The 25,419-nt window shown below is 44.4% G+C and overlaps 1 protein-coding gene across 5 annotated transcripts; it reads left to right on the top strand.

Moving 5' to 3' along the window:
- The first annotated feature begins 9,349 nt into the window (after nt 1-9,349).
- Nucleotides 9,350-25,184, top strand: LOC125430174 (zinc finger protein 883-like). 5 transcript variants are annotated; one of them, XM_048491978.1, is made up of 6 exons: nt 9,350-9,607; nt 13,888-14,506; nt 15,247-15,360; nt 17,324-17,946; nt 22,099-22,167; nt 23,884-25,184. In XM_048491978.1, exons 2-5 carry the CDS (start codon nt 13,972-13,974, stop codon nt 22,162-22,164), a joined length of 1,338 nt encoding a protein of 445 aa, XP_048347935.1. In that variant the 5' UTR covers nt 9,350-9,607; nt 13,888-13,971; the 3' UTR covers nt 22,165-22,167; nt 23,884-25,184. The 5 variants fall into 5 exon arrangements, with proteins under 5 accessions (XP_048347935.1, XP_048347936.1, XP_048347933.1 ...); XM_048491979.1 differs by having other exon boundaries at nt 23,887-23,990; XM_048491976.1 differs by lacking the exon at nt 22,099-22,167 and having other exon boundaries at nt 23,887-25,184.
- Nucleotides 25,185-25,419: the final 235 nt, after the last annotated feature.

Here is a 25,419-nt window from a genome sequence, read left to right as displayed (position 1 = left end):
TCCTTGTTTGCCCATTATAGGTGCTACTGGGCTACGCCTTGAACCTTTGGCACTCCAGATGTTATGGACTACAATTCCCATCAGCCCCTGCCAGCATGGCCAACTGACCATGCTGGTAGGGGCTGATGGGAATTGTAGTCCATAACATCTGGAGTGCCAAAGGTTCGCCACCGCGGGTATATAATGTAACAGATCTATAATATAAATATTCACTGTTCAAAATATATTACTTTCATCTAACGAATACAAATTCTTGCATTTGACAAAGTGGTCTCTAACCTATGCAGATAAAGATTTTACAGTTTAAAAGACATTTTCCTTCTACATTACAGTGCCCTAATATCAGTGTGGGAGGGAAGACAGCACAGTATAGCCTACTCTTGTTAGATTTCAGATGCTAAGCAGAGTTGGTACTTGGATGGGAGAAACCCCCCCCCCCCTTTCCCAAAGATTCTGGAAGGCCATGGTCAGCCACTTCTGCTTAATCAGTTGCCTTGAAAGCTAGTTGCTATAAATTGGTTGTGACCAGAGGTGGGATCCAGCAGGTTCTCACAGATTCCAGAGAGTAGGTTACTAATTATTTGTGTGTGCCAAGAGGGGGTTACTAATTGGTGATTTTGCCATGTGATTTTTACCTTAGTTATGCCCCTCCTCTCAGCAGTAGCGCGTAGAACTTGAAGCAGTCTAGCAGGAGGTGCACCAGCGTGCGTGGCAGCCTGCGCCTGCATGCATTCATTTCCCGCCCAAGGACCGGTGCAGCGGCTGTGTCCTTGCCACAGCCCCGCCCAGGAATGCCCCGCCCAGGAACGCCCGGCCACGCCCTCGTCGTGCCCCGCCCAGCCCCGTTGGCGCTACACCACAGTTTGAATCCCACCACCATGGGAACCTGTTACTAAAATTTTTGGACCCCACAACTGGCTGTGACTAGATGGCACTTTCGTATGTAGGTAAGTTCAGTATCCTCAGACAGCATGAGCTTAGTTCATTCTAGAATCTAGAACAAGGTTGACTGTGCAATCCAAAGGGGGGGGGGGGCTGAAGGTGGCACAGATGCGGGTGCAGAGGGACATCTTGGTGGCTGGCCGCTGCAGCACCCAAACCCAGAGGTTTGGTCCTACAAGCCTCCACCACAACAGCCTCCAACTTCAGTTGGCTCCTAAAGGACTTTCAGCCTGGGAACAGGCCCTATGCCAGCAGCAGACTTATGCCACCAAAAAAGGGTGGCGTAAATTTGTGTTTCCTATGAGATTTTTCACACAACGGGCGTCTTTTCCCACCCCTTCCCATGCCACTTGATACCCCACTGGAGGCTGTGTGGATGCACTGCTGCGGCACCATCCCCAGCCACGGCTGCACCCACCCACCCTTGGATTGGGCTGTCCAAGAGTGCTGCATGGTTTAATATATAAGATGTGCGTAGCATAAAATGTTTTAGTATTATTTGTAAGCGGTACTGCAAAGGCTGTTTCATTTGTTTTGACTTTTAATGGGCATCCAGGTTCAGGCGTTTTCTTGGGTTTCAGTCAGATTACTACATTGAAATATCTCGTTGCTTTAACTGTGAGCTTGCTATAAATATGAGTTACGACATGAATAATAAATACAAACGTAATCAGCTTTGGGAAATGAGGCGCGAAGGTGTCTGATCTTGTAAGTGGCTCGTTCACATCCGCGGACAAGGATTTTAATGTAACTAATTTAAATGAATTACAACAATGACATTCATAACCCCCAGCAGCTGCCGTCGGGGTCAAATAAACCGCATGCTCGGATGAACGAGATTTAATCACATTCTCCCGATTTCCTTTCCCATGCTAAACGATCGGTTGTGGACAGCAGAGGGCTCTGTATAGATGTTGGCTCGGTTTGCAAGCGCCTGAAAGGGTGCGGAAAGCAAAGACACTTTTGTGCTTCCGGATGGAAGGGCTCAGCACCACGCAGTTCCTCGCCTCCCGGCGGGGAGGTCTCCGTGCGCCAAACCAAGGTGAAAAGACTTGCAATGCTAAAGCAGCGACGGCCAGCAGCAAGAAGGACAACACTGTCGGCTTCCACTTCCTCCTTACTGGGCTGGCTCAGGAAAAGGAGCAATTCGGTCCTTTCATACCGTGGAGAATCCCAGTGCGTGAAAAGCGCGGGGCAACAACAACCCTCCCGTCGGGGACGTCTGGCTGCTGAGAAGCAGTAACTACTCGGGGAGATGTTTTGAGAGTGAGAACCGGCTCCTCTTTGCAACCGCTGGGAGTATATCGTAGAAGCTACAGAACAGAAACGTTGTTTGAAGCGCGTTTGCCAGATCTTTGCATCTCGCGAAAATGGGAAGGAGGCGCGGAAGTCTCGCAGGGCTTAATGGCTGTGCTGTGAAGGGCCATGCGCTTTGATGGTACTGTTAGTAAAGCAGTAATATTAGCAGGAGGAGAAGAACAGCTGTTAGGCCGCACACGGTAATAATTAGTATTTATATCGTGCACTCAGGTAGGTCATGCAGTCTTCGTAGGACCGCTGGAAGGAGAGGCCAGGATTATTAAAATTTATTTATTAATTTAATTTATTTGTTGCATTTTTACCCTGCCAAGTCTCCTAGAGGACTCAGGGCGGCTTACGATAAAAGCATATAAACAATTTGATACAATAAATAATACACACACACACACACACACACACACACACACACACACACACACATATATATATTGGTTTATTTACATGTAATAAAGGATGAACAGGAATTGAGCACAGCAGTATTTATGTGTCACTTTTAAAAAAATGCTCAGAACGTTTCACTTCAATAAGCCTAGTGCAGGGGTAGGGAACCTTTAACACTCAAAGAGCCATTTGGACCCATTTTCCATGGGAAAAGAAAACACTTGGAGCCGCAAATAATTTTTGACATTTAAAATAAAGATAACACTGTATATATTGGGAGGTTTTTTTTTTTACCTTTTACTCCGCTCATTCTGAGAAGCGCATGGATGCGCCCGCCCTGCTGCCTGCAGGGCGGGCAAGGATCGGGCCAGCGGCTCGGCTCATGGAGCCGCAGTGCAAGGGCAGAAGAGCCGCATGAGGCTCTCGAGCCGCAGGTTCCCTACCCCTGGCCTAGTGCAACAACCACGTAAGGTAGGCCAGTGTTATCGTTCTCATGCTGAGGGTTTGGGGAGCAGGGGCTAGTTGAGAAATCATGGAATTTTGACCCAGGTTGGCTCCCTGCCTTCTCTGCTTATGCACCAAACTGGCTATGGGTGGTGTGATTCCCAGAGGAAATGAGGTCAGGTTTGCACAGTCAATGCACATCATATGCATCTCTCTAGACAATTGGCAACCCCACCTAATTGTGGAATAGAACTTTTCCTTTTGAGTACTGGCATCTTCCTCAGTTTGGGAAAAATAGAAGGCATTCAGGAATAGAATAGAATAGAATAACTTTAATGTCATTGTGCACACACATTGTGCCTTGTGTCCACACAACGAAAATACAAAACAGCGAAAATACAAAAATACAAAGCATTAATAGACGAACATCACCTGCAATCCACTAAGAGCGGTGGGGGGCTGCAATCTGCACACCCCCAAGTTACAACCATCCCTGCACAACCATCTCTACGCAGCCATCACCACGCCAACACATCGCCATGGAGTTAATCATAGCCACAGCTCTAGGATAAAAGCTGCCTCTGAGTCTAGTTGTCCTGGTCTTCATGATCCTGTATCTTCTGCCAGATGGTAATAGTTCAAAAAAAGAAAAAGCAGGGTGAGATATACCAAACTTCAGGATATACCAAACTTTTTTCAAGCAGCGGGAGTTATAAAATTCTTCTAAAGAGGTGAGAGGGAACATCTCCGGTATTCCAGAAACAGTGTAAGGAAAAACCTCCATTGCATCTTGATAGGGTTCCATCACTGTGGGAGGATCCCCAATTGAAGGCAGTCATATGCAAGGCAACCACTGACAAGCCAATGAGGGTAGGGATGCTATAGAAACAGTTTCTTCTCTCTGCTTTGAGTCTGCTCGCATACAGCTGCCTTGAAGAGGTATGGAGGGCAGGGAGCTCTGTAATACTAGACTTAGCTTAATTTTGTGAATATTGGTAGACAGTGGTCCCAGGGCAGAGAGGTGCTTTAGAGGTGGTACAAACAGGAACTAGATGCTGAGAAATGACACAGCAGCATGTGGCAATGGCCCAATGTGAAGTGAGAATGAGGAGGGCCGGGGCTGATTTTTTGCAGGGCTATGTAGATATAATGGAGAAAAGTGACAGTATGTTCAAGACAAAGGATCCCTGTCTGACCACAAGATATTAATTCAATTAAAATGTGGAATAAATGTCTGGGTAAACTGGGTGTTTTTAAACATCCAAATGCTTGAAGAATTGGGAAGTGCGGGTTGAAACTAAGTATTGGGCAGCCGGGCTGGGAGGAGAGGGTCAGCAGAGCTTGCTCACAGCAATAAGACCCTATGGAGAGGTACACCTGTGCACACCTCTAGAATCTCTTGCAGAGAAATCAGCTGGCCTCTTTTCAGAGGATTGCTTGTGTTTAAATTCTCTCTTCTGTCTTGGCAGGAGAATGTGCAGAAGAAAGTGATTAATTGTCCCACTCTTCTTTTGTTTTGAAGAAATGCAAATCCACTTGTAGCGAGGAAGGAGATGATTGTTTAAAGCAGGATGAAAATAACTTAGCAACTACCAAAGAGATGTTCCATCTAGGAAAGTTCAGTAGAACTTAGTGATTCCGGCCGTGAAAGCCTTCGACAATACAAAGTTCAGTAGGTTGGACACGGTTTTATTACTCTTTTGAAATATTTGATCAACCTCCTTTGATCATAACAAACAACTGACAAGGCGGGCAGGAAACGTTAATGTGGAAGGTGAAAGCAAGTCCCATTGTTGAATAAACTCTCAAAGAGACATCATATGGGAGAGAAATTCTTTAAACATCCCAGTCTTAGGAAGGTATTCTGGCCAGCTCTGTTCAAGGCAGTACCACAGAGAATCTGTACATATCTGGAGTCCGGGAAACGTTTCAGTCACAGTAAGAACTTCAGCATTCACCAAAGAAAAACTTACAAATGTCCTAAATGTAGGAAAAATATGGGGCCAGTTGAACCCTGAATAGACTCCAAAAAGTCCACATGGAAGAAAAACCTTATAAATGCTCTGAATGTGAGAACAGCTTTAGTTATAAGGATGATCTTATTAAATGCCATCGAGTTCACATGGGAGAGAAACCTTTTGTATGTACTAAGTGTGGGAAAAGATTTAGTCAGAGCTCAGACTTTGTTACATATCAAAGAAGCCACATGGAAGAGAAACCTTTCGAATATCCTGACTGTGGGAAAAGTTTCACAGTGAGTTCCAACCTCATTGAACACCAGAGTTCACACAACTGAGAAACCCTTGTACGCAGAATGCAGGAAGAGCTCAATTGAAGCTCACATCTCAGCGCACCTCTGAGGCTACACATTGGGAGAGGCCTTTCCAGTGCCCTGTGTGGCAAAGGCTTCACTTTAGTATCTACCCTTTGTAAAACATCAACGGATTCACTCAGGAGAAAAGCCTTACAAATGCCCTAGATGCAAGTAATGTTTTAGAGAGAGCTCAGTTCTTACACAACATATTACAACTCACATGGGAGAGAAACCATACATATGTCATGATTGTGGGAGAAGATTCAGGCTCATTCCGCACACGCAAAATAATGCACTTTCAAGCTGCTTTCACAACTGTTTTTGCCATTCCGCACAGCTTCAAAGAGCCCTGAAAGCATCTTGAAAGTGCATTATTCTGCGTGTGCGGAATGAGCCTCAGTCAAAAATCATTTCTCATTGCTCACCAGAAACTTCATGCTTGTAAGAAATCTCTAGGTGACTGGTGTAGGCTTTCTCTGTCAGGATAGTTAATGAGAATGGAGGAGGATCTTTGAGTAGATGCTGCATATACCTTAGTTAATGTGGGAGAAGGAAATAGATTGAGAAGCTGATTAGACTTTGCTGTCTTTATAGACTTGTGGCAATGAGGGAAGAGAGCAGTCGATCAGCACTGATTTTAACAGGCTTAACACCAGACACGAAACCACCTTCATTACAGTGTGTGACCTGAAAAGCGGTTGGTACCTGTTAAAGCACATCCTCTAGCCAGGATGATGGCATACAAATGAAATAAAGTTTTTAAAACAGTTTTGTTTGTACTAAACATACAAGAGTTATTTTGGGTTAAACCAGTGGCCCAATTACCTGGCTGTGGTCTAATAGGTTGTTGTTCAGAACCTGGTATACAGTAAGGTCTCGCTGAACACCTGCTACTGTATACTACAGGAAATTAATTTGGTGCCTTCTGCATTGGAGACATTGGCCGTTTCCCCACTTTGGTCGTTTTCCCTTTGCTGCGCGCTACTCTCAGTGCGCGTCATTTCTGGCGCGCGCCCGAGCTTCCCCATCAAAAGGCGCCGTTTTGAAGAGCGCCAGGACTGACGCGCGCGGAGGGGGCGCGAGAGCGGCAGCTTCGGGGTGGCTGCGTTGTCGCCACCCCTGTAGTGGGGAGTGCCGCAGGACCCTGCACTATTTGAGGAGAGTAGCGCGCAGCAGAAGGTAAGTGGGGAAAGGCCCACTGACTCTGCCACAGATCCCCCTCCTTTCTTACGGGGGCTTCAGGAACCATATTTTACATGTACTTGTTGTTGACTGTATTTTGGATAAAGGATGCTGTAAATGACACTACAGTAGGCTATAGTAGGTTTATCATGTAGATAACATGAAATGAATCATAGTACATTTTTATCCCTCACTATATTGCTACAGCTGATCTCTGGTCCTGTGCCCATATTGTTTGTTCCTTGACCTATTTTCAAATAAACTGCGGTCCCATTCTGTTGTGCTAATTATTTCAAAACATTGATGGTTTTTCATTATTGTTGGCTGCTTATAAAAACAAGGCTAAATGTATTTCCATCTGAAAACCTTCACGGTAGGCTCACAGGTGTTCCTTATCCTCTCAGTCGATGCCCTTGTAACGTTCAGGATATCGAAACTTTACCACACATTCTTCTTTTCTGCAAGTTTTATTTTTATCATTGTGGGCATCAACAGAGGATCTCCCCGCTATTGTCAAAATTTAGAGGCAGCACAGAATAATCCTGCATACATCTTTTTGTTAGAAGACAAAAATGTTAGGATCACATTAGAGGTGGCAAAATTTCTGCCAGAGGTTTTCAGAATGAAAATCAAGCAGCTGTTCCCGTTGTAATATTTTGCTCCTAAAATCTATGCAACCTTCTCCTTTTGTTCTTTTAATCTACTTGTTTGCTATTGTAGCAGGTACTGTGTTCTGCTGTATGTATGTTTTTATGGTCAATTGATCACAACAATAAATATTCTCTTATCCCACACTTTCTCCAGGGAATCAGGCCATCTTTCTTATCTTTTAATAGCCCAGTGAGGTTGGTTACGCCTTCTGAACAGCAGGATGGGTGGCAGTCTATTTATAACGATGAAAAATAAGTATCATTTTAATGTACGTACGCCTATTAAATTGCCATTACTGGTAACTGAATCTTGTCAGAAGCATATCAAATGACAAACTAGCACTAGCATAACACAACAATCCTTTGGGGGTTGTTTATTGGTGACATTAATTGTACCTAATATTTTGATATTTACAGCAAGACAACTACCAAAAACCACACAAAGCAGCCTGTCAAGAAAGAGGCCATTTTCTGAGGAAAAATCCACTTAATTCCACTCCTACCCCCACCCCCTGGGCCCAGTCCCTTACCAACCGGTGTCAGCCACGCCCATAGACAGTTAGCTGTTCAAGGACCTTTCCCAAGCCTGCTAATTACTGGTAGCTCACAATTCAGCTGGATAGGGCTGGGAGATGGAGAGTTTGCTCTCCTTCAGAATCCTCCTCAGGGGAGCCCAGCGATTGGTTGGAGGGTGTCGGAGGAGGTCCATGGCCTGTGTTTCTATAAAATATCATCTATGCTGTTAGGCTACATTCCCTATGATATTGAAAGTCGATTGAAAGTTCATTATTCAGCACGTGTGAAAGCGTCTGTAGGCGTACATTAGACTTTAAAGGTGCCTGTTCAGAGTTGGGATCCAACCAGTTCTCACCACTTCTCTAGAAGTGGTTACTAATTTTTCTGAGTGCCGAGAAGGGGTTACTAAAGCAACCTCCCTGCCAATAGGGACTGGAGGTGTGTGTGTGCGGCGCCGCCACTGTTTGAATCCCACCATCATCAGAACCTGTTATTAAATTTTTTGGATCCCACCACTGTGCCTGTTGTATTTTGGCAAAAGAGCTGTTCCTCTGGAATGATTCCTGCCACTCCTGGATCTATTTATGAAACCCATAAATTGGTTTCAACAATGGGCTTTTCCCGCCCATCAAACCACAGCAAGAGTCGAGCCCTGAATGGAGATGGCAGAAGTGTGCACAGATGAGTGCCTGAAGGTGTTAATACCGTGTTTCCCCGAATATAAGACAGTGTCTTATATTAATTTTTGCTCCCAAAGATGTGCCATGTCTTATTTTCAGGGGATGTCTTATTTTTCCTGTGTTCTGTTCGTCGGGCATGCTTCCAAACAAAAACTTTGCTATGTCTTACTTTCGGGGGATGCCTTATATTTCGCACTTCAGCAAAACCTCTACTATGTCTTATTTTTCGGGGATGTCTTATATTAGGGGAAACAGGGTAGGAACATCACACACTGGTTGTTATCTTCACCCTCACTCTCCATAAATTCAAAGTCCTGTCTGCAAAGGGACCGTATGTGTGTGTGCTGCCAACTGCACACAGGCTTTACACAATCTACACCTTCCATTTGATTTTTGCGGAGTCCATTTTGCTCAGCCCCGGTCGTATTTTCCAGCAGTGAGCTTTGCGGCAGCTTTACAGCAGTTTTGCAGCGAGGTAAGTTGCCTCCCTGTTGCTGTTCTAGTTTACGTTTGCTGGGAGAAAGATCGTATATAGTAGAACTTCCTTTCCAGTAATCACCCCCGAGAACTGTCACTCAGCAATGTAACCTGAAGCTGCAGTTTGCCACGCACAGATGTAGGGAGGGAGTTGAGTGTGCGCGGGAAGAACTGCAACTTTGCACCTGCATTCTTGATGGGGAGGGCCAACGCAAGGAAGTCCGAGAAGCGCTTTGCAACTCAGGGCACCGTGTCGTGCCTATTTGCAAGCTCACCGAAGTCAGTGGGAGGTTGTTCCGCTATGTTCCCCAAAATGGTGAAAGGAAGCAGTAAGACCCCGGATGTGTTCAAGTATTCCAGATCACTAATTTCCTGGGCTCCTGTTTTGAATCCCGAGTTGCAGCCACTAGAGGAGGCTGCATTAATATCTGCGGGAGGCAAAACAACCCGTCTCTCTCTCTCTCTCTCTCTCTTTGCCGTTCCCTGTCCCAGTTTGCAGGGAAGGAGGCGGGCTTCTTCGGAAGACAACGCCAGTTGATCGGCTTCGATCCCTCCCACGTGGTTGAGCGCTGGGGGGAGACCTTGAGCCTTGCTTCCTGTACGCCCGACCGAAGTGGAGACTGCCTCTCCTCCACTCTCTTGTCGGACAGAGCCCGCGATGGCAAACAAGTGTTAAACCTTGCTCGTTCCTCCGAAGAATTGTAGGTAACGGGCTGAGCTGGAAGGGGGAGCGGGGTAGAGTGCTGCGGAGTCAGGTGGAACTATGATCCGGAGGAGCGTACAGGGCTAAATCCCAGCCAGCATTTTGCTTCAGGGCGGGACATCAGCAGTAGGAGCCCCTTCCGGGATGTTGCTGCATTTCCTCATGATTGCAATCGGGCATTTTAGGATTGCCCAGCATGAAGCTGTCTGGGGAAAGGCAGTGCTGTCTCTTGCCCGCTGTCTGCCTCTTTCTAGCACTGGTATTTCAGTGCTCGAGGCATGGGGTTGGCTTATCAGTTGGCTCATGTCTGGCACAACACGGGGTGATGAATGACACACTCCTGTCCCTTGACAGTGCTCATCTGACAACTTTCTTGAAACTTTTGGAAACTGCATGCTCTCCAGTGTACCAGTCTTTCAAGTGTGTGCCTATTAGTCAAGCTCCGTCAAGTCACAATTATTTGATTTATTCATGTTCTTTGTAGCCTGCCTTTCTCACTGGGGTTCGAGGCAGACTATACAGAGTGCGTCAATACAATCAAACAGGATGGGATATTCAGCAAACCTCTTCTTGGTTTAATTTCCCTTCATCATCTTGAGTCTAATTGAAAATATAGGAGCCATTGTGTTTTTTCCCTTTATCTTTAATTGTTTGCCAAGATTTAATTTCTTCTTTTATTTTTTATTTATTTTATTTATTATTAAATTTATATACCGCCCCTCCCCCGAAGGGCTCTGGGCGGTGCACAACAGCTGGACAACAAAGAATAAAATACACAAAATACAGACTAAATAGAATATTAACTATAAAATAAAACCCTTTAAAACACAGTGTACAGTACAACATTTTTGGCGTCCATTAAAATCCACATTAAAACCTTCTTGAGCATCTATCATGCCTCCATAAATTAGAAAATTAATATTTGTATCACTTTCTTATCATAACATGCTTCTCTGGTGATATTGCTGGTGGCTTATTCTTGTTGCATCCAAAAAAATATATAGCCCATCTTTATCTAATCAAATGGTTTCCATTTTGAAACATATTTTTTCTTCAGTTTTTTTTTCTGTCGTACTACTAGTCCAATTATGTAGTCATGCTTCCAAATCTGCTGTTTCTAATTTTATTATCCTCTGGTGAGGGTTCTTAATCCAGTCCTCAATCAAAATCAGACCTGCAGTTTGTTATTGTCAACACAATTTTTGTCTTCTTTCAATTAATGTTATATCCTGAAAAGATCCAGCTTCTTTAGTTTATTCCATTAAGTGTTTCAGAAGCAAATGTGGATTGATAATCATCTTAGCCATGGTGTTGGTGAAGCATTTCAATGTAAATTCTTCTCCATCTATTCTTAGTTCTTTAATTCAAGGGTCTTGTCTGATCTTTTTGCCAATACTTCTAATACAAGAATAATTAAGAATGGTGATAGTGGGCATCCTTGATCCGTTCCTTTTTCAATTTGTATTCCTCCCACTGAAATTCCATTTATTAAAATCTTTGCATGTTGTTTTGTATAAATACTTTGTATCCAATTCAAAAATCTTGATCCACACCTTATGTTTTCAAGCATTTTCAGCAAAAAAGACCAGCTTGCATTATCAAACGCTTTCTCTGTGTCTAGAAAAACAAAGGCTGTTTTCTTTTCACCCCACAAATACTATTGCATTTACTGCAAAACAAATGTTATCTTCCATATTTTTGCGGGGGGGGGGGGGGGGACAAATCCTGTCTTGCCTTCATGTATTCATTTTTCTCAACCTTTTTACCATTATTGAAGTTAAGAGTTTATAATCCATATTTAATAACGAAATTGGTCTATATACAAATGCAGTAAGGATGGATCAGTTCCTTCCTTATGAATCAGAGTTATATGGGCCTCTTGCCATGATTATTTTTAATATTTTCTCTGTACTAATTTCATCCATAACTTTATGCAAAGGAAAGATTTAAATTTCTTCCAAGCACTTATAATATATCTGTATAGGTCCATCAGGACCTGGTACCTTTTCTTTCTTCAATTCTTTTATAGTTTGTGATATTTTTGGGGTAGTAATAGTTTGATTTAATATAACACTGTATTTTATATACTTTCCATTGTAGCTTCCATTGAACCTTCTTTTTGATACAAGTTTGAGAAAATGGCAAATAGTTCCTGTCTTTCTTTTTCTACATGTGTAATCTTGTCTCTTTCTTCATTCCTGTGATTGTTCTGTTTAGTTTCTTCACAACTGTGCTAAGTATCTTCCAAGTTAATTTGCCTGTTCAAAATGTCTCTTTTAAAACAGAGATTTAAAAAAGAGATCAAATAATTAAAGAATCGACTAGATCCGTTTGAAAAGGAGGAAAGGATTCTTTAATTATTTGATCTCTTTTGTAATTATTTTATCTTGGCATATTTTATGTTATTTCTCCAACAATCTGTAGTCATCCCCGCAGGGTCGTCGCTAAGGAATAGGCGAGACGCGGAGGAGGTTTCATCTGGTGGAGAGCGTCAGCAACAGGAAGCGCGGGATTTCGTGATCCTGACAACTCTGCCCTGTGCTGGTCTCTGGCACCTTTTATTAGGGTTTCATTGTGGGCGTGTAAAGGAGGTGGGTAGGGAGATGAGCGGGAGACCGGGAGACCTGGAGATCATCATGTGATGCATGATCTCACCTGGCTACGTGCGGAGAGGAGCGTAAGCGTCTGAGCCTAATCCTCACCTGGGGGCAAGACCATTGTCCCTGCGCCCGGTGACTGAGCCAGACAGTTCATGACCCGTGACTCATAGGGGGATGAGGAGTGGGGGTGCGGTGCGACCAGAAGGCCGTAGGTCCGTTGGCGTCCCAACGTTCTACCACGGCGCTGCTGGGTCAGCAGTGCATTACTACACAATCTAATTCTTTCCAATCTTTTCTTGGTTTGTTCCAGTTTGTCCTTCGTTTGTTTTGCTGTGGTTGCAGTTTTCTCTCATGTAGGCTTTACTAGTTTCCCGGATCATAGCCATCAAGATGTCCTGTTTTATTGATTTTTAAAAATTCTTCTAAATCTTTTCGCATTTTTCCACTGTTTCTTATTGTAGCAGTCGATTGTCATTCAATCTCCATCCTTCTCTTCTACTTTTGTTTAACTGCCAAATTACTTCTACCAGATTATGATTTGTAAAAATCCTTGGTTGAATATTTGCTCTATAGTTTTAGATGTCCAGCGCATGTCAGTTCTTCAATAAGATTGATGTTTATCAGGAAAAAAGCTAGAGCTTCGTGTATTTGGATTTTTTCTGTCTTGCAATTGTTACAGTTCTAATTTTTAATCCAGTATTATTGCATTGTTTGTTGTATGTATCATACTGTTTATCGCATTTTGTAATCAATCTCATGTCTCAGTACAGAAGGTGAATTACAAATGAAGAAAGTGAATAAATATCATTTTTGTTAACACAGAAACTTGCTCCTAAAGTAAGAAACCTAGAGCCTGTTGTCCCTGTTTGCATTTCATTCATTCATTCATTCATTCATTCATTCATTCATTCATTCATTCATTCATTCATTCATAAGCCGCCTCACCTCTGAAGGGCTCGAGGCGGCTCACAATATGGCTGTTCTCTAAGACAGCGAATCAATACAAAAATATAACTTAAACCCATTAAAAACTTAACCAGCAGTTACGAGAAATAAATACAGATTAAAACAACAGAAGTTGTTAAAAGCAGGCGCCCGATCTAAAGGCCAACAGAGGGAGGGGGTAGGTAGGACCCAAGATGGAGTCAGGATTAATGCTTATTATGAATCTATCTGATTGGCCTGTGGATTTTTTTTTGGATGTGTAGCATAATTATTTATGGCTTGATGTTATTCTTTTTTACCTTCAGCTCATGCTGAAAGGCTGAACATGAATTCTCAGTGACAAGAACCCATCCAAGTTAAACAATCCTTGCAAAAATGATGTAGGCTGGAGGCTGGGGGTGGTGGTGTCTGAATATTGACGGAGAATGAATAGGCTGGAATAGGTCTGGGTGAGGCAATCATTTCCAGAAGCAAGCGAGGACTCAGGGTGGGGAGAAGCTGTGCACCTTTTTTCTACTTGTTCCAGGTGCCTGAACTCTTGGGCACAGTTTTAGGGAGCGAAGAAGTTCTGAAATGTCTACTTAAGCCCAATATAGATTCTCTACTTTTCAGTGCAGTTTCTATGGTTTTCCATTCCGGTTGTTGCTTTGAAATCCCTATGTTTAGTTTTACAATGGTTTATACAGAAAACTATTGATCAAACTGATAAAGATTTTTGATAACTATTTTGCAGCCAAATTTTTTTTCTCACTGGAAAGAATGCTGGATGGTTCCTGGAAGATAGATAAAGACCGTTCCTTCTGGCGAGGAAAGTTTCATGGAAGCGCTGTCACAACCAACAGTTGGGATACGGAAATTGTATTCCTGCTCTGTGTGTGGGAGGAGTTTCAAGAGGAATTCTCACCTCGTTCGACATAAGAGGCTCCACACGGGAGAGAAACCCTATCAATGCCCCGACTGCGGGAAAAACTTCAGACAGAACACTGATGTGAATACACACCGGAGAATCCACACAGGGGAAACACCCTATCGGTGTGAACAGTGTGGGAAAAGTTTTCGGTACAGGCCGAGCCTCCTGAAACATATGAGATGCCATGATGATGAGAATCTCTACGACTGTCTGGAATGTGGAAAAAGCTTCAGTCTTAGTTTGGTTTCCAATGCTTGTCAAGATAGTTGCGTGCTGCGGAAACCGTATCGATGCCCTGACTGTGATAAAAGTGTCCAGGCGATCTCAAATCTTGTTGTACACCTAACAGTTCCCAGGGCAAGAGAATCCTATGCATGCCCTGACTGTGGGAAAGGCTTCAGCTGCAGCTTCCAACTTATTAAACACAGGAGTCTCCAGACCAGTAAGGAAATCCTGTATTTATCTATTAAAGCATTTCATGCTGTATTTCCGCCCTGAAGCGGTAAACGTGAAAACATTTTAACGATTAAAAACAACCTTTAAAATTGTAAAATAATTCAATTAAAACATATAAACAAACAATACGAGAGCCAGGGAGAAGTTTCACTACCAATATAGGGGGTGTGCCAACAAAGAAAAAAAGTCTTCATCCACTGGTGGAATACACCAATAGAGGAAGAGAGATGAATTTTCCTGGGGAGGGAGTTCCAAAGTTGTCCCCCTTTTCTTGGTCAAAGTGGAGGGATGAGACAATCAAAGGCTGTCTTGCATGTGAACTCTAAAAATGAGTTCTACGAATGAGGAGCCATAAAGTTGAAAGGAGAGGTGGCAAAAAATGGTTTATGGAATGGAAGGTTAAGATTATTAAGAGTGATAGCAGATCAGCCAAAGTTGAGGGATGTTTAGTTGGGGCAATGATATTGCCTCTGGGAGCTGGTTAAACTTCGTGACCTGTGGCTCCTTCCAGGACAACTTGGATGTAGTGCCATGAAGGACTGACGAACTACAGGTGGGGATCATGGTTTGCATCATTGCTATATGGATGCACTCAGGGCCCTGTTGCTATTTGAGTAGAATTTTACCTTGAATGTCCATATATTCCCAATAAAAAGAGGATAAAATCCAGATAAAGCCAAGTCGGATTTGCTCGTATGAACTTGATCTTCTTTCCCCCTGAACCAGGATTTTCGATTCCTAATCCGAATGGTCTTTGCAGTCTGGACCAAAGCCAAGCACCTTTGCCCTCAAATCCTCAGGATGCAGAGGAAGTGGAGTGTCTAGGAAGCATCTGTGAAGGTGAGGCAATGGTGGGGCCAACAAGGCTTGAGGAGATTTGATCTCTGCTGGATTGGGTGGAGCCTCTGCCGAAGGTTTTCTGCCCTGTATAAGTATTTGCCCCTCCCTCTCTTCTCCCCGGTCCATGTTCATCAGTCTGTTCCTAATTTTCAGAAACATTCCAACATTATAGTTGAAATGTATACAGCGTTTCTTTAATTTTCTTTTCCAAACTATGATTTTTTCCCCTTTTCCTGGGTCAAGGTGACTCATCCCTGTATGTGAGGTCATCTTTGGTTGAATTATATATTTTTATTTTATTTATTTTAAAACACTGTTATCCAGAGGTGGGATCCAGCAGGTTCTCACAGGTTCCCGAGAGTAGGTTACTAATTATTTGTGTGTGCCGAGAGGGGGTTACTAATTGGTGATTTTGCCACGTGATTTTTGCCTTAGTGACGCCCCTCCTCTCAGCAGTAGCGGCAGAACTTGAAGCAGTCTAGCAGGAGGTGCACCGGCGTGCGTGGCAGCCTGCACCTGTGTGCATTCGTTTCCCGCCCAAGGACCGGCGCAGCGGCTGCGTCCTTGCCACAGCCCCGCCCAGGAATTCTCCGCCCCTGGAATGTCCGGCCACGCCCCCGTTGTGCCCCGCCCAGCCCCATTGGCGCTACGCCACAGTTTGAATCCCACCACCATGGGAACCTGTTACTAAAATTTTTGGATCCCACCACTGCTGTTATGCCACCTTTCAGCTCTGTGAGCATCTACAAGTGGGCGAATATAAAAACATTAAAAGTCTAAACAAAAATGTGTAATTGCCAATGCAACAGCAAATGCAACTGTGAATGAACCCCACCCAGACTTCCTGTGAATGAACCCCACTTCCAGGAAGCACATTCCAGTAAGCAAATGTACCTTACTCCCTTGTGAGGTGGGCAGTACATATACCCCGCCACACAATCACTTTACACTATGCCATGGAGAGAAACACATCTCACCGTGACATGCCTCTGAAGATGCTGGCCATGGGTATAGGTGAAACAAAAACTACCAGACCTTGGCCACATAACCTGGAACACCCACAACAGGCAAAAATGCAGTTAACATTATAAAATAGTTCAATTAAGATGCATAAATAGCGACACTCGAAGGAGAACCGATTACACCTATTGGGGTCATGCACAGAACATCCTGACCGTGCGAACGGTAATCAAAATGATAGCAGCGATATCCTTGCTGCGCCTGGATCAGCTGCCAGTTTAGGGCCCCTTCCGCACATGCAGAATATTGCACTTTCAATGCACTTTGAAGCTGGATTTTACTGTGTGGAATAGCAGAATCCACTTGCAAACAATGGTGAAAGCGGATTAAATGTGTATCATGGAAGCGCTGTCACTTCGCATGTGCAGAAAGGCCTCAGTCTTACAATAAATGTGCATTGACCATACTGTGCTAATGCAGCTCACATCAGGATGGCAGTGCCTGTGTTGAAATATAGAGGGGTCATTGGGTTATAAGGTAGCCAACTCTCTCCTGGCAACCGGTGGTGGGGAAGAGGGGGACTTATCAGGAGCAGGAGGGAAGCTCAGGCCATGTTGCTGCTGGTCATGTCACTTCCAGTAAGCACAGGAAGTGATGTCATAACATTGCTTATGTAATGGTGATGCTCTGGAATTCAAGCAATAACTCTATAGTAAAAATGGTTTTTACCAGCAGCTGGACTTCCTCCTCTGTCAGTAAACCCCCCATGAGCCAGCTGATCGGTGGCAGGGGGTGGAGCCGGGGGGGGGCTGGCAATTTTATCAGATTTTATCAGTTTCCTCTAAAACAATGGGGGGGTGGGTGGAGATAAATTCTTTGTCCAATGGATTGAAACTAGAGGTGAAACTCACTTCTAACTTACCCACAGTATGATCCAGCCTCTCCCCCTGTTGAAAACTTGCCTTCGTTTGCTCCTCAAATGTGGCTTGCACTTCTGTTCCAGCAAGGGATGACTTTGTGGGAAAAGAGTACGGAGAAGGGGAACCTCAGCAGAAGATGATTTTGCCTGCAAGATCTTCTGGAAAGTTACTGGGAAGATTTCACGGACTTGACAGCCAAAGCCCAGAAGCCTATAAGAGTAGGCCAAAGCATGAAAGGTGGCAGAGGAAGCAACCTGAAATGGACGAAGATGAATCCACTGATAAGGAGAGAGGCAACTTCCCTGCATGTGAAAGACTGCTTAACTCAGAGAGGAAGCACCTCTGCTTTGTGTGTGGGAAACAGTTCCGTTACGAGTCCCAGCTGGTCTTGCATGAACGGATTCACACAGGAGAGAAACCTTTTGAATGCGGTGTCTGTCAGAAAAGGTTCCGTGACAAATCAGACCTGTGCAAACACCAGAAAATCCACTCCAAAGGCAGGCTCTTTAAATGCCTCGAGTGTAGCAGAACATTCATTCACCAGTTGGCCTTTGTTAGACATCAGAGGCTTCATCCAAGAAATCAAGCCTGTGAAAATGACCGAGTGTATGTGGCGGTCCTGCCCTCATACCATGTGGAAACAGAAAGGAGTACTGGGGATGGAGCGCAACCTACTGAGACTCTTAGCTTTAATTATAAACAAAAGGTAAGTTTCTAGCCCTTCAAAATCATAGAGCTGGAAGAGACCCCAAGGGCCATCAAGTCCAACTATCTATACCAGTGGTGGCGAACCTTTTCGAGACCGAGTGCCCAAATTGCAACCCAAAACCCACTTATTTATCACAAAGTGCCAACACGGCAATTTAACCTGAATACTGAGGTTTTAGTTTAGAAAAAGCAGTTGGCTCCGAGGCATGCATTTACTCAGAAGCAAGCCCCATTGCCAGCAACCGAGCTTACTCCCAGGTAAAGGATTGCACTTTAGTTCTTCACGTGAAAATCAGTGAGGTTTAACAGCACTTAACAGGGTTACCTACACTGCTTCCCCAAAACTAGGTCTTAGGTTTAATGCTAATAATTGAGCCCAGCGGCCCAGGCCAGCCTAGATCTGTATGTGGGGGTGGGGGGACTCTGTTTGCTCGTGCCCACAGAGAGGGCTCTGAGTGCCACCTCTGGCACCCGTGCCATAGGTTCGCCACCACTGATCTATACGTTTATAGTCTATGGCAGCGGTTCTCAACCTGTGGGTAGCGACCCCTTTGGAGGTTGAACGACCCTTTTCCAGGGGTCACCTAAGACACTCTGCATCCGTGTTCTCCATCTGTAAAATGGATACATGTTAGGGTTGGGGGTCACCACAACATGAGGAACTGTATTAAAGGGTCGTGGCATTAGGAAGGTTGAGAACCACTGATCTATGGGATCATTCCATTTAACAATCCTGAGACCCTTGAAGAAAGAGTGGGATTTTATTTATATCCTTGCAAGGCTCAGGGCGGTTCCCAATATAAAAACTTTAAAATATAGAATTCCAGTATATACATTAAAAAAATTGAACAGTAATACTAAATGCCAATGCCAATAATAAAAATATAAAACCGATGGCACTAAGTGATCCTTTCCTACCTCTTCGCCATCCCCCCGGAGGCCAAAAGAGAATTCACAGATGTCAAACTCGCGCCTCTCCAGATGTTATGGACTACAGTTCCCATCATCCCCTGGCAGCATGATGCTGGCAGGGGATGATGGGAACTGTAGTCCATAACATCTGGAGGGGCGTGAGTTTGACACCTATCCAATTCCTTTGATCCGGCCGAATAGTTGAAAAGGCCTGGGGGGACCGCCACGTCTTGCAGGCAGTGACGTAGGTATAGATTTTTATGGGGGGGTTGGGGGCATGGCCACGCCCCCACCCCTGGGGATGTGGCTACACCTCCCCAAGCCCCGCTCCCACCCTCAATACTTATAAAAGCAGCTCTCCAAGACCAGGGACAGCAGACTCCCCTACCTTGCCCCCCCCCCAGCAGCTGGCAGTCCCTTCTGCCCTCCCCTCCGGGCAGAGGCATAGCTAGGGGAAATGGAGCCCGGTGCAAAATCTGAGTCCCCCCCAATGGGCACCCACTGTGATACTGGAATCCACCTCCAAACAGCATCACTTTCAAAGGGGTTTAAACTAGGGAGCCCAGATTCTCCTTTTAAATTCATCCCCTGCTAAAACAACATTGAAAGTGATGCTGTTTTGGGGTGGATTATCCCCCACCCTGAAACAGCATCACTTTCAATGTTTAAACTGGGGACCTCAGATTCTTCCTTTAAATCCATGCTGAAGGAGGTGGATTTAAAAGGAGAATTTGGGGAAATTTGAGGGATGCCTGCTGTCAGGGGTGCAATTGTTAAGCTAACAGCACCAAACTTTCAGGGTATCTTTAGGAGACTCTCCTGATGATACCACCCAAGTTTGGTGAAGTTTGGTTCTGGGGGTCAAAAGGTATGGACCCTCAAAAGTGTAGCCCCCATCTTCTATTAGCTCCCATTGAAAACAATGGGGGCACCCCCTTTAGGAGTCCATACCTTTGGACCCCCTGAACCAAACCTCACCAACCCTGGGTGGTATCATCTGGAGAGCCTCCCAACAAATCCCTGAAATTTTGGTGCTGCTACCCTAAAAACTGCGCCCTCTGCAGGCCAAAAACTGAAAAAACACTAAAAAAATACAAAAACCCCACAAATGGTGGGCGGAGCGTCAGACATGTAATGGGGGGGGTTGAACCCTAGAAACCCCCCCCCCTTACCTATGTCCTTGTTGCAAGCCCTACGGAATTGCCACAACTCCTGCAGGGCCCTGACATCACTTGGTAGCTTGTTCCACCAGGCCAGAGCCAGGGCTGTAAAAGCCCTGGTTCTCGTCAAAGCTGGCCGGATTTCTCTCAAGCCGGGGATCGCTAGGAGGTTCCCCTCTGACAAACTGAGGGGCCTTGTAGGACAGTATGGGGAGATGCAGTTCTGAAGATATGCAGGTCCAATATTACTTAAGGCCTTAAAGGTTAGCACCAAGACTTTGAAAATGTCCCAGAACTCGACCGGGATGAGATATAATGTTTTGGTGCCCTATGTAAAATTTTTATCTATATGAAGAGCACAACCAGGGTTAATTATGCCCCCTCACAAAACAAATGTCCCTACTTGAACTTAACTGAGAGATTTACAAAGTTCTGTGTCTAAGTGCTCAGTTGAAGGGCAAGCTTCAGTCATATTGATATGTGAGTGGATATTGGAGACTTCTCAAAGGTAATTGGGGTTGTAGAGGTGCCAATTCACTAACAAACCTAACCTGCCTCAGTCCAGCTATAGTCGGAGCTTGTCTGTGATGGTGACCAGCACGGTCTCCGTCCCATGGCCAGGACAGAAGCCAGACTGGAAAGGATCCTAGACCCGTGGTGGCGAACCTTTGGCACTCCAGATGTTATGGACTACAATTCCCATCAGCCCCTGCTAACATGGCCAACTGGCCATGGTGGCAGGGGCTGATGGGAATTGTAGTCCATAACATCTGGAGTGCCAAAGGTTCACCACCACTGTCCTAGACCAATGAGTCATCCAGAAATGTCTGAAGTTCCACTACCACTCTCTTAACTACCAGATTCAAAATTGGGTGGTAGTTGGCTGGATCAGCAGGATCGAAAGATGGCTTCTTGAGGAAGGAGTGTCCCACTGCCTCTTTCAGCCTCCCTGGGAACACTCCTTGCTCAAAGGAGTGATCGATGATATCCAGCAAGGGGTGTCATAACACCTCTTGGCAGGCCTTCAACAGTCACGGGGGCCACGAATCAAGAGGACAAGAGGTTGGTCTCACAGCGGCAAGCACTCTGTCGACATCAGCCTTGGAGAGCTACCTGAAATAGTCCAAAACTACTATCTGACTCAATTTACACAGGCATTTGACTAACACAGCTTTATCATACTCTTGCCTAACCATTTAACCCAAGGGTGTGCTTCTGCTTGCCTACTCACTATTACATCCAGTAGTCCTAACAGCCACTAACAAAACAATATTCCATACCAGTGGGCCTCTAGCCCGCTATTGACTCTGACTCATATTGGGTAGTTTAAAAGCAAAGCTGAACATGTATTCAGACATTTTAGGTCTGAAGAGGGGACCTTGATCTTGTGAAATATCCTTGATGTAATAATTGTGAAATAAACACCATTATTGGTATATGATCCCAGAACCGTTTAGGAGGAGTTTGATGAATTAGCACTGTCGTTGGAATATGACCGTGGTGGCGAACCTTTGGCACTCCAGATGTTATGGACTACAATTCCCATCAGCCCCTGCCAGCATGGCCAATTGGCCATGCTGGAAAGGGCTGATGGGAATTGTAGTCCATAACATCTGGAGTGCCCAAGGTTCGCCACCACTGGAATATGACCTTAGAACAGTCTTTGAGGAGTTCTATCAACATTAGTGTTAATTAACCCAGTTTTCCAGCCTGTCCGTTTGATTAAGGTGTGTCACTAATAAAAAGAAAATTGCTCACAGGGAGAGAAATCAGGTTAAGAGCATGTTTATTTCCACAAGTTCTCAATCTCTTCTCTTGGGCCCCTTTCACACATGCAGAATAATGCCCTTCAGTCCACTTTCAATGCACTTCGCAGCTGGATTTTACTGTGCGAAATAGCAAAATCCACTTGCAAACAATTGCGAAAGTGGATTGAAAGTGCATTATTCTGCATGTGCGGAAGGGGCCTCAGTGAGGGACAGGATAGTTTACAGAGTTATAAAAGACAGAGCAAAGAAGAAAGCACAGCATCCATATCCTGTTTCCGCAATGGTGCTAACCACCCTTTCATACTACAGGATACCTGCTCTCTCTGGACTGTAGAGCTTGTTGAAGGGACGCAAGTTTATTTAGCTCCTACATAACAGGTAAGATGCTGAGAGGAGAAGCAACTTGTTGGGCAAATTCAGAAATCTAGAAAGAGGATGGATTCTGTTTTGCCCACTTATGCTTTAACTGATTAATGGGTAGGGTCTTCCTTTCATCGTTGAGAACATTTCTTAATCTGGGAGACAGATCATGAGCCCTGCTAGATCAGACCAGTGGTCCATCAAATATATCATCCTCAGTGCCCAACCAGTTGTCTTGGACTCATTCCGCACATCCAGAATAATGCACTTTCAAACTGCTTTCAGTGCTCTTTGAAGCTGTGCGGAATAGCTGTAGTCGACCCACGTGGTCAGCGTAAGAACGAGACGAGACGCGGAGCCCCCCACCACCCAACGTTCTACTACGGCACTGCTGGGTCGGCAGTGCGCTACTACAATAGCAAAATCCACTTGCAAACAGTTGTGAAAGTGGTTTGAAAACGCATTATTTTGCGTGTGCGGAAGGGGCCTTGGAGAACCAACTACAGGGCATAGAGGCCAAGCCCTCCGGTGCTATTTCCCAGTACTGGTACTTATAGGTTTTCTGGGCCTGAATGTAGAGGTTCTCATTGGTCACCATAACAAGTCGCCATTGATGGACCTGTCTTCCATGTGTCTAACCCCTTTAAAGGCACCTATTCTAGTAGACATCACTGCATCTTCTAGCAATGAATCCAACAATTTCTTGTTGAGTAAAGAAGTACTTCATTTTGTCCATAATAAATCTATTGCCTATCCATTTCATTGGATGCCCTTGGTTTTAGTATTATGGGAACAGGAGAAAAAAAAAACTCCCTGTCCTATAATTTTATAAAACTCCTATAATTAAACACCCTAAAATGTTATAAAGCTCCCTCATATGCTCCCTTAGTTGCCTGATTTCTAAACTGAGAAGTCCCATACCCTTCAGCCTTTCCTCATAGGAAAGGTGCTCCAGCCCTTTAATAATCTTGCTTGTCTTCTTCTCTAATTTTTTTCCTGTTCTTTTTTGAGATACAGTAACCAGAACTGTACACGGTATTCTAAATGAGGCTGTTCCATAGAACTACACACAGGCATTACAATATTGGCCACTTCATTTTCAGTCTCCTTCCTAATAATCCCCAATATGGAGTTTGCTGTTTTCACAGTTGATGTACTGTTGACGTTTCGTCAGTCTTTCTACTAGAACACCCAGATCTCCGCTGTGCCTCTGAGTCGGGCACACTATTGTATTTCTTGAGGTCCCTTTGGTTCTGGTGTATTGAAGTAGGGGAATGGAAATTAAAATGTTAAAGATATCGCTGCCATCTAACTGTGGGTGTTTGGGCTAAATGCTTCCCAGGTAATGGCTGCCAGGGGAAAGAAGGACAGCTGAAGAAAAATAAAGGTAGGAGAGAAGAAAGTAGGAAAAAAGGGGTTATGGCAGTTTCAAGGAAGGGAAACAGGAAATAGCGAGAGGGAAGCAAAACACACACATCCTTCCAAATTCTTGTGGTTGCCCCATTTGTACATAAATAAATCTTCCACCAGCAGATGTGAATTTTTTTAAAAAAATTAAATTACGCTTCCTGATTCATTGGGGACAGATTTCTATTCGATTTGATGTGTTCTAACCAATCAATTAACTAAGCGTTACAATGCAATTGGGAACCATGTCCCTTCTCAGCCCCCAATGTAACAATTTTTTTCTTGCTGTTGAGGCTTGAATAATTTGTGGTCCTCTATGTCCACTAGCAGGTGACCAAACAGCAGGTGGAAAGCAGGATGAAGACCTTCGTAAGGAACATACTTTTTCAGAATCAGTTTGAGTTCTGATTGAAAGACTGCAAGAAATTGTGTTTCAAAATCCAAGACCCGAAACATAAGATACAAGGGAGATCGCCAAGGCCACAGAAATTTCCACTGTCGGATCTTACAGGAGAAGAGAAGGAAAATTTTTTGGCACTTTCCAGAGAATGTATTGAAATCACGTGCCAGTTTTGAAGCCATGCAGTCAAGAAACGACAGACACGCTCCAATTTTGGAAAAGCAATGCTCACACTTGGAAAAGCAATGCTCACACTTAGTTGTAAATCAGACACCAACTTCTGAAGAAACTTAGCCAAAGCACAGAATCCGAGGAAATCATTACGGAGTTGAAAACACTAACCTCCAAACAATCATAATTGTGGCGAACCTCTCTGTTCCTCCGAAGAAATGCCACAGAACAGAGTCTGTTATGATGTTAATGTTGTATTTACGTTTTCTCCTGTTTTTATTCAGTATGCAAGCCTTACTTTACAACAGATAGCCTACATGAGCGGGAAGGGACCCATAGATGGTAAAGAATGCATGTATGCCCTAAAAACAGAGTTCTCTTTGCCAACTTCAGTACATCTGAGAGAGCAATTGTGGAGATGTTGTACAAAACTACACTAGAAAGAGCTTCTGTCTTAAAGCTTGATCCATGCAGTGTCTACCTCTGAATGAGCTTGAGACAACCAAGTGGGATTCAGCCGGTTCGCACTACTCCGGCAGAACCGGCTGTTAAAACGGTGCTTGTAAACAATCAGTTGTTAAATTATTTGAATCCCACCACTGGAACCGGTTGTTAAATTATTTGAATCCCACCACTGCAATCAAAGAATAACTTAGCAGATCGCTTTAAGATGGGCATCTGCCCTTATGAGCACAAATAGGAAGATTTCATGTACTTAAGAACATAATATGACATCTGATGAGCATCGATTGAGCCCAGCATACTTTCCCCACAGTAGGTGGCTGAAGTTCCAAAAGGATTTGGATGAAGTTCCCAAGTGAGGCACAGCTGGCAACAGTCTTCCCTTATTGCTTGTTCCCCAGCTCATGATGCTTAAAGGTATACATATTTTGTCTAATCCCTGTTGCTGCAGACCAGGCAATCACTGCTTTAAAAAACATGCAGAAAATAAGTAGAGAAGAAGAAGAAGAGTTTGGATTTATATCCCCCCTTTCTCTCCTGCAGGAGACTCAAAGGGGTTTACAATCTTCTTGCCCTTCCCCCCTCACAACAAACACCCTGTGAGGTAGGTGGGGCCGAGAGAGCTCCGAGAAGCTGTGACTAGCCCAAGGTCGCCCAGCTGGCGTGTGTGGGAGTGCACAGGCTAATCTGAATTCCCCAGATAAGCCTCCACAGCTCCATAAGTACTCCTCCATCCTCTTCTAGAGCAGCAATTGTAAGGCTTAAGGTTCAGAGTGGTTCTTTGAATCATCATGGCAAATTTGAGCAAGCAGTTGTCTGAAATTATGTTT

This window comes from Sphaerodactylus townsendi, linkage group LG03 (genome assembly GCF_021028975.2).
Source record: "Sphaerodactylus townsendi isolate TG3544 linkage group LG03, MPM_Stown_v2.3, whole genome shotgun sequence".
Lineage (NCBI taxonomy): Eukaryota > Metazoa > Chordata > Lepidosauria > Squamata > Sphaerodactylidae > Sphaerodactylus > Sphaerodactylus townsendi.
Note: the sequence above shows the minus strand (reverse complement) of the source record. Positions and strands in the feature narration are given on the sequence as shown.

What these genes read in the sequence shown, in the direction of transcription:
- LOC125430174 (XM_048491974.1), top strand. Translation starts at nt 13,972, where the DNA reads ATGGAAGCGCTGTCACAACCAACAGTTGGGATACGGAAATTGTATTCC. An exon ending in ACACAGGAGTCTCCAGACCA is followed by an intron (nt 14,507 to 15,246) that starts GTAAGGAAATCC and finishes CCCCTGAACCAG; the next exon opens with GATTTTCGATTCCTAATCCG. An exon ending in TCTAGGAAGCATCTGTGAAG is followed by an intron (nt 15,361 to 17,323) that starts GTGAGGCAATGG and finishes CTTCTGTTCCAG; the next exon opens with CAAGGGATGACTTTGTGGGA.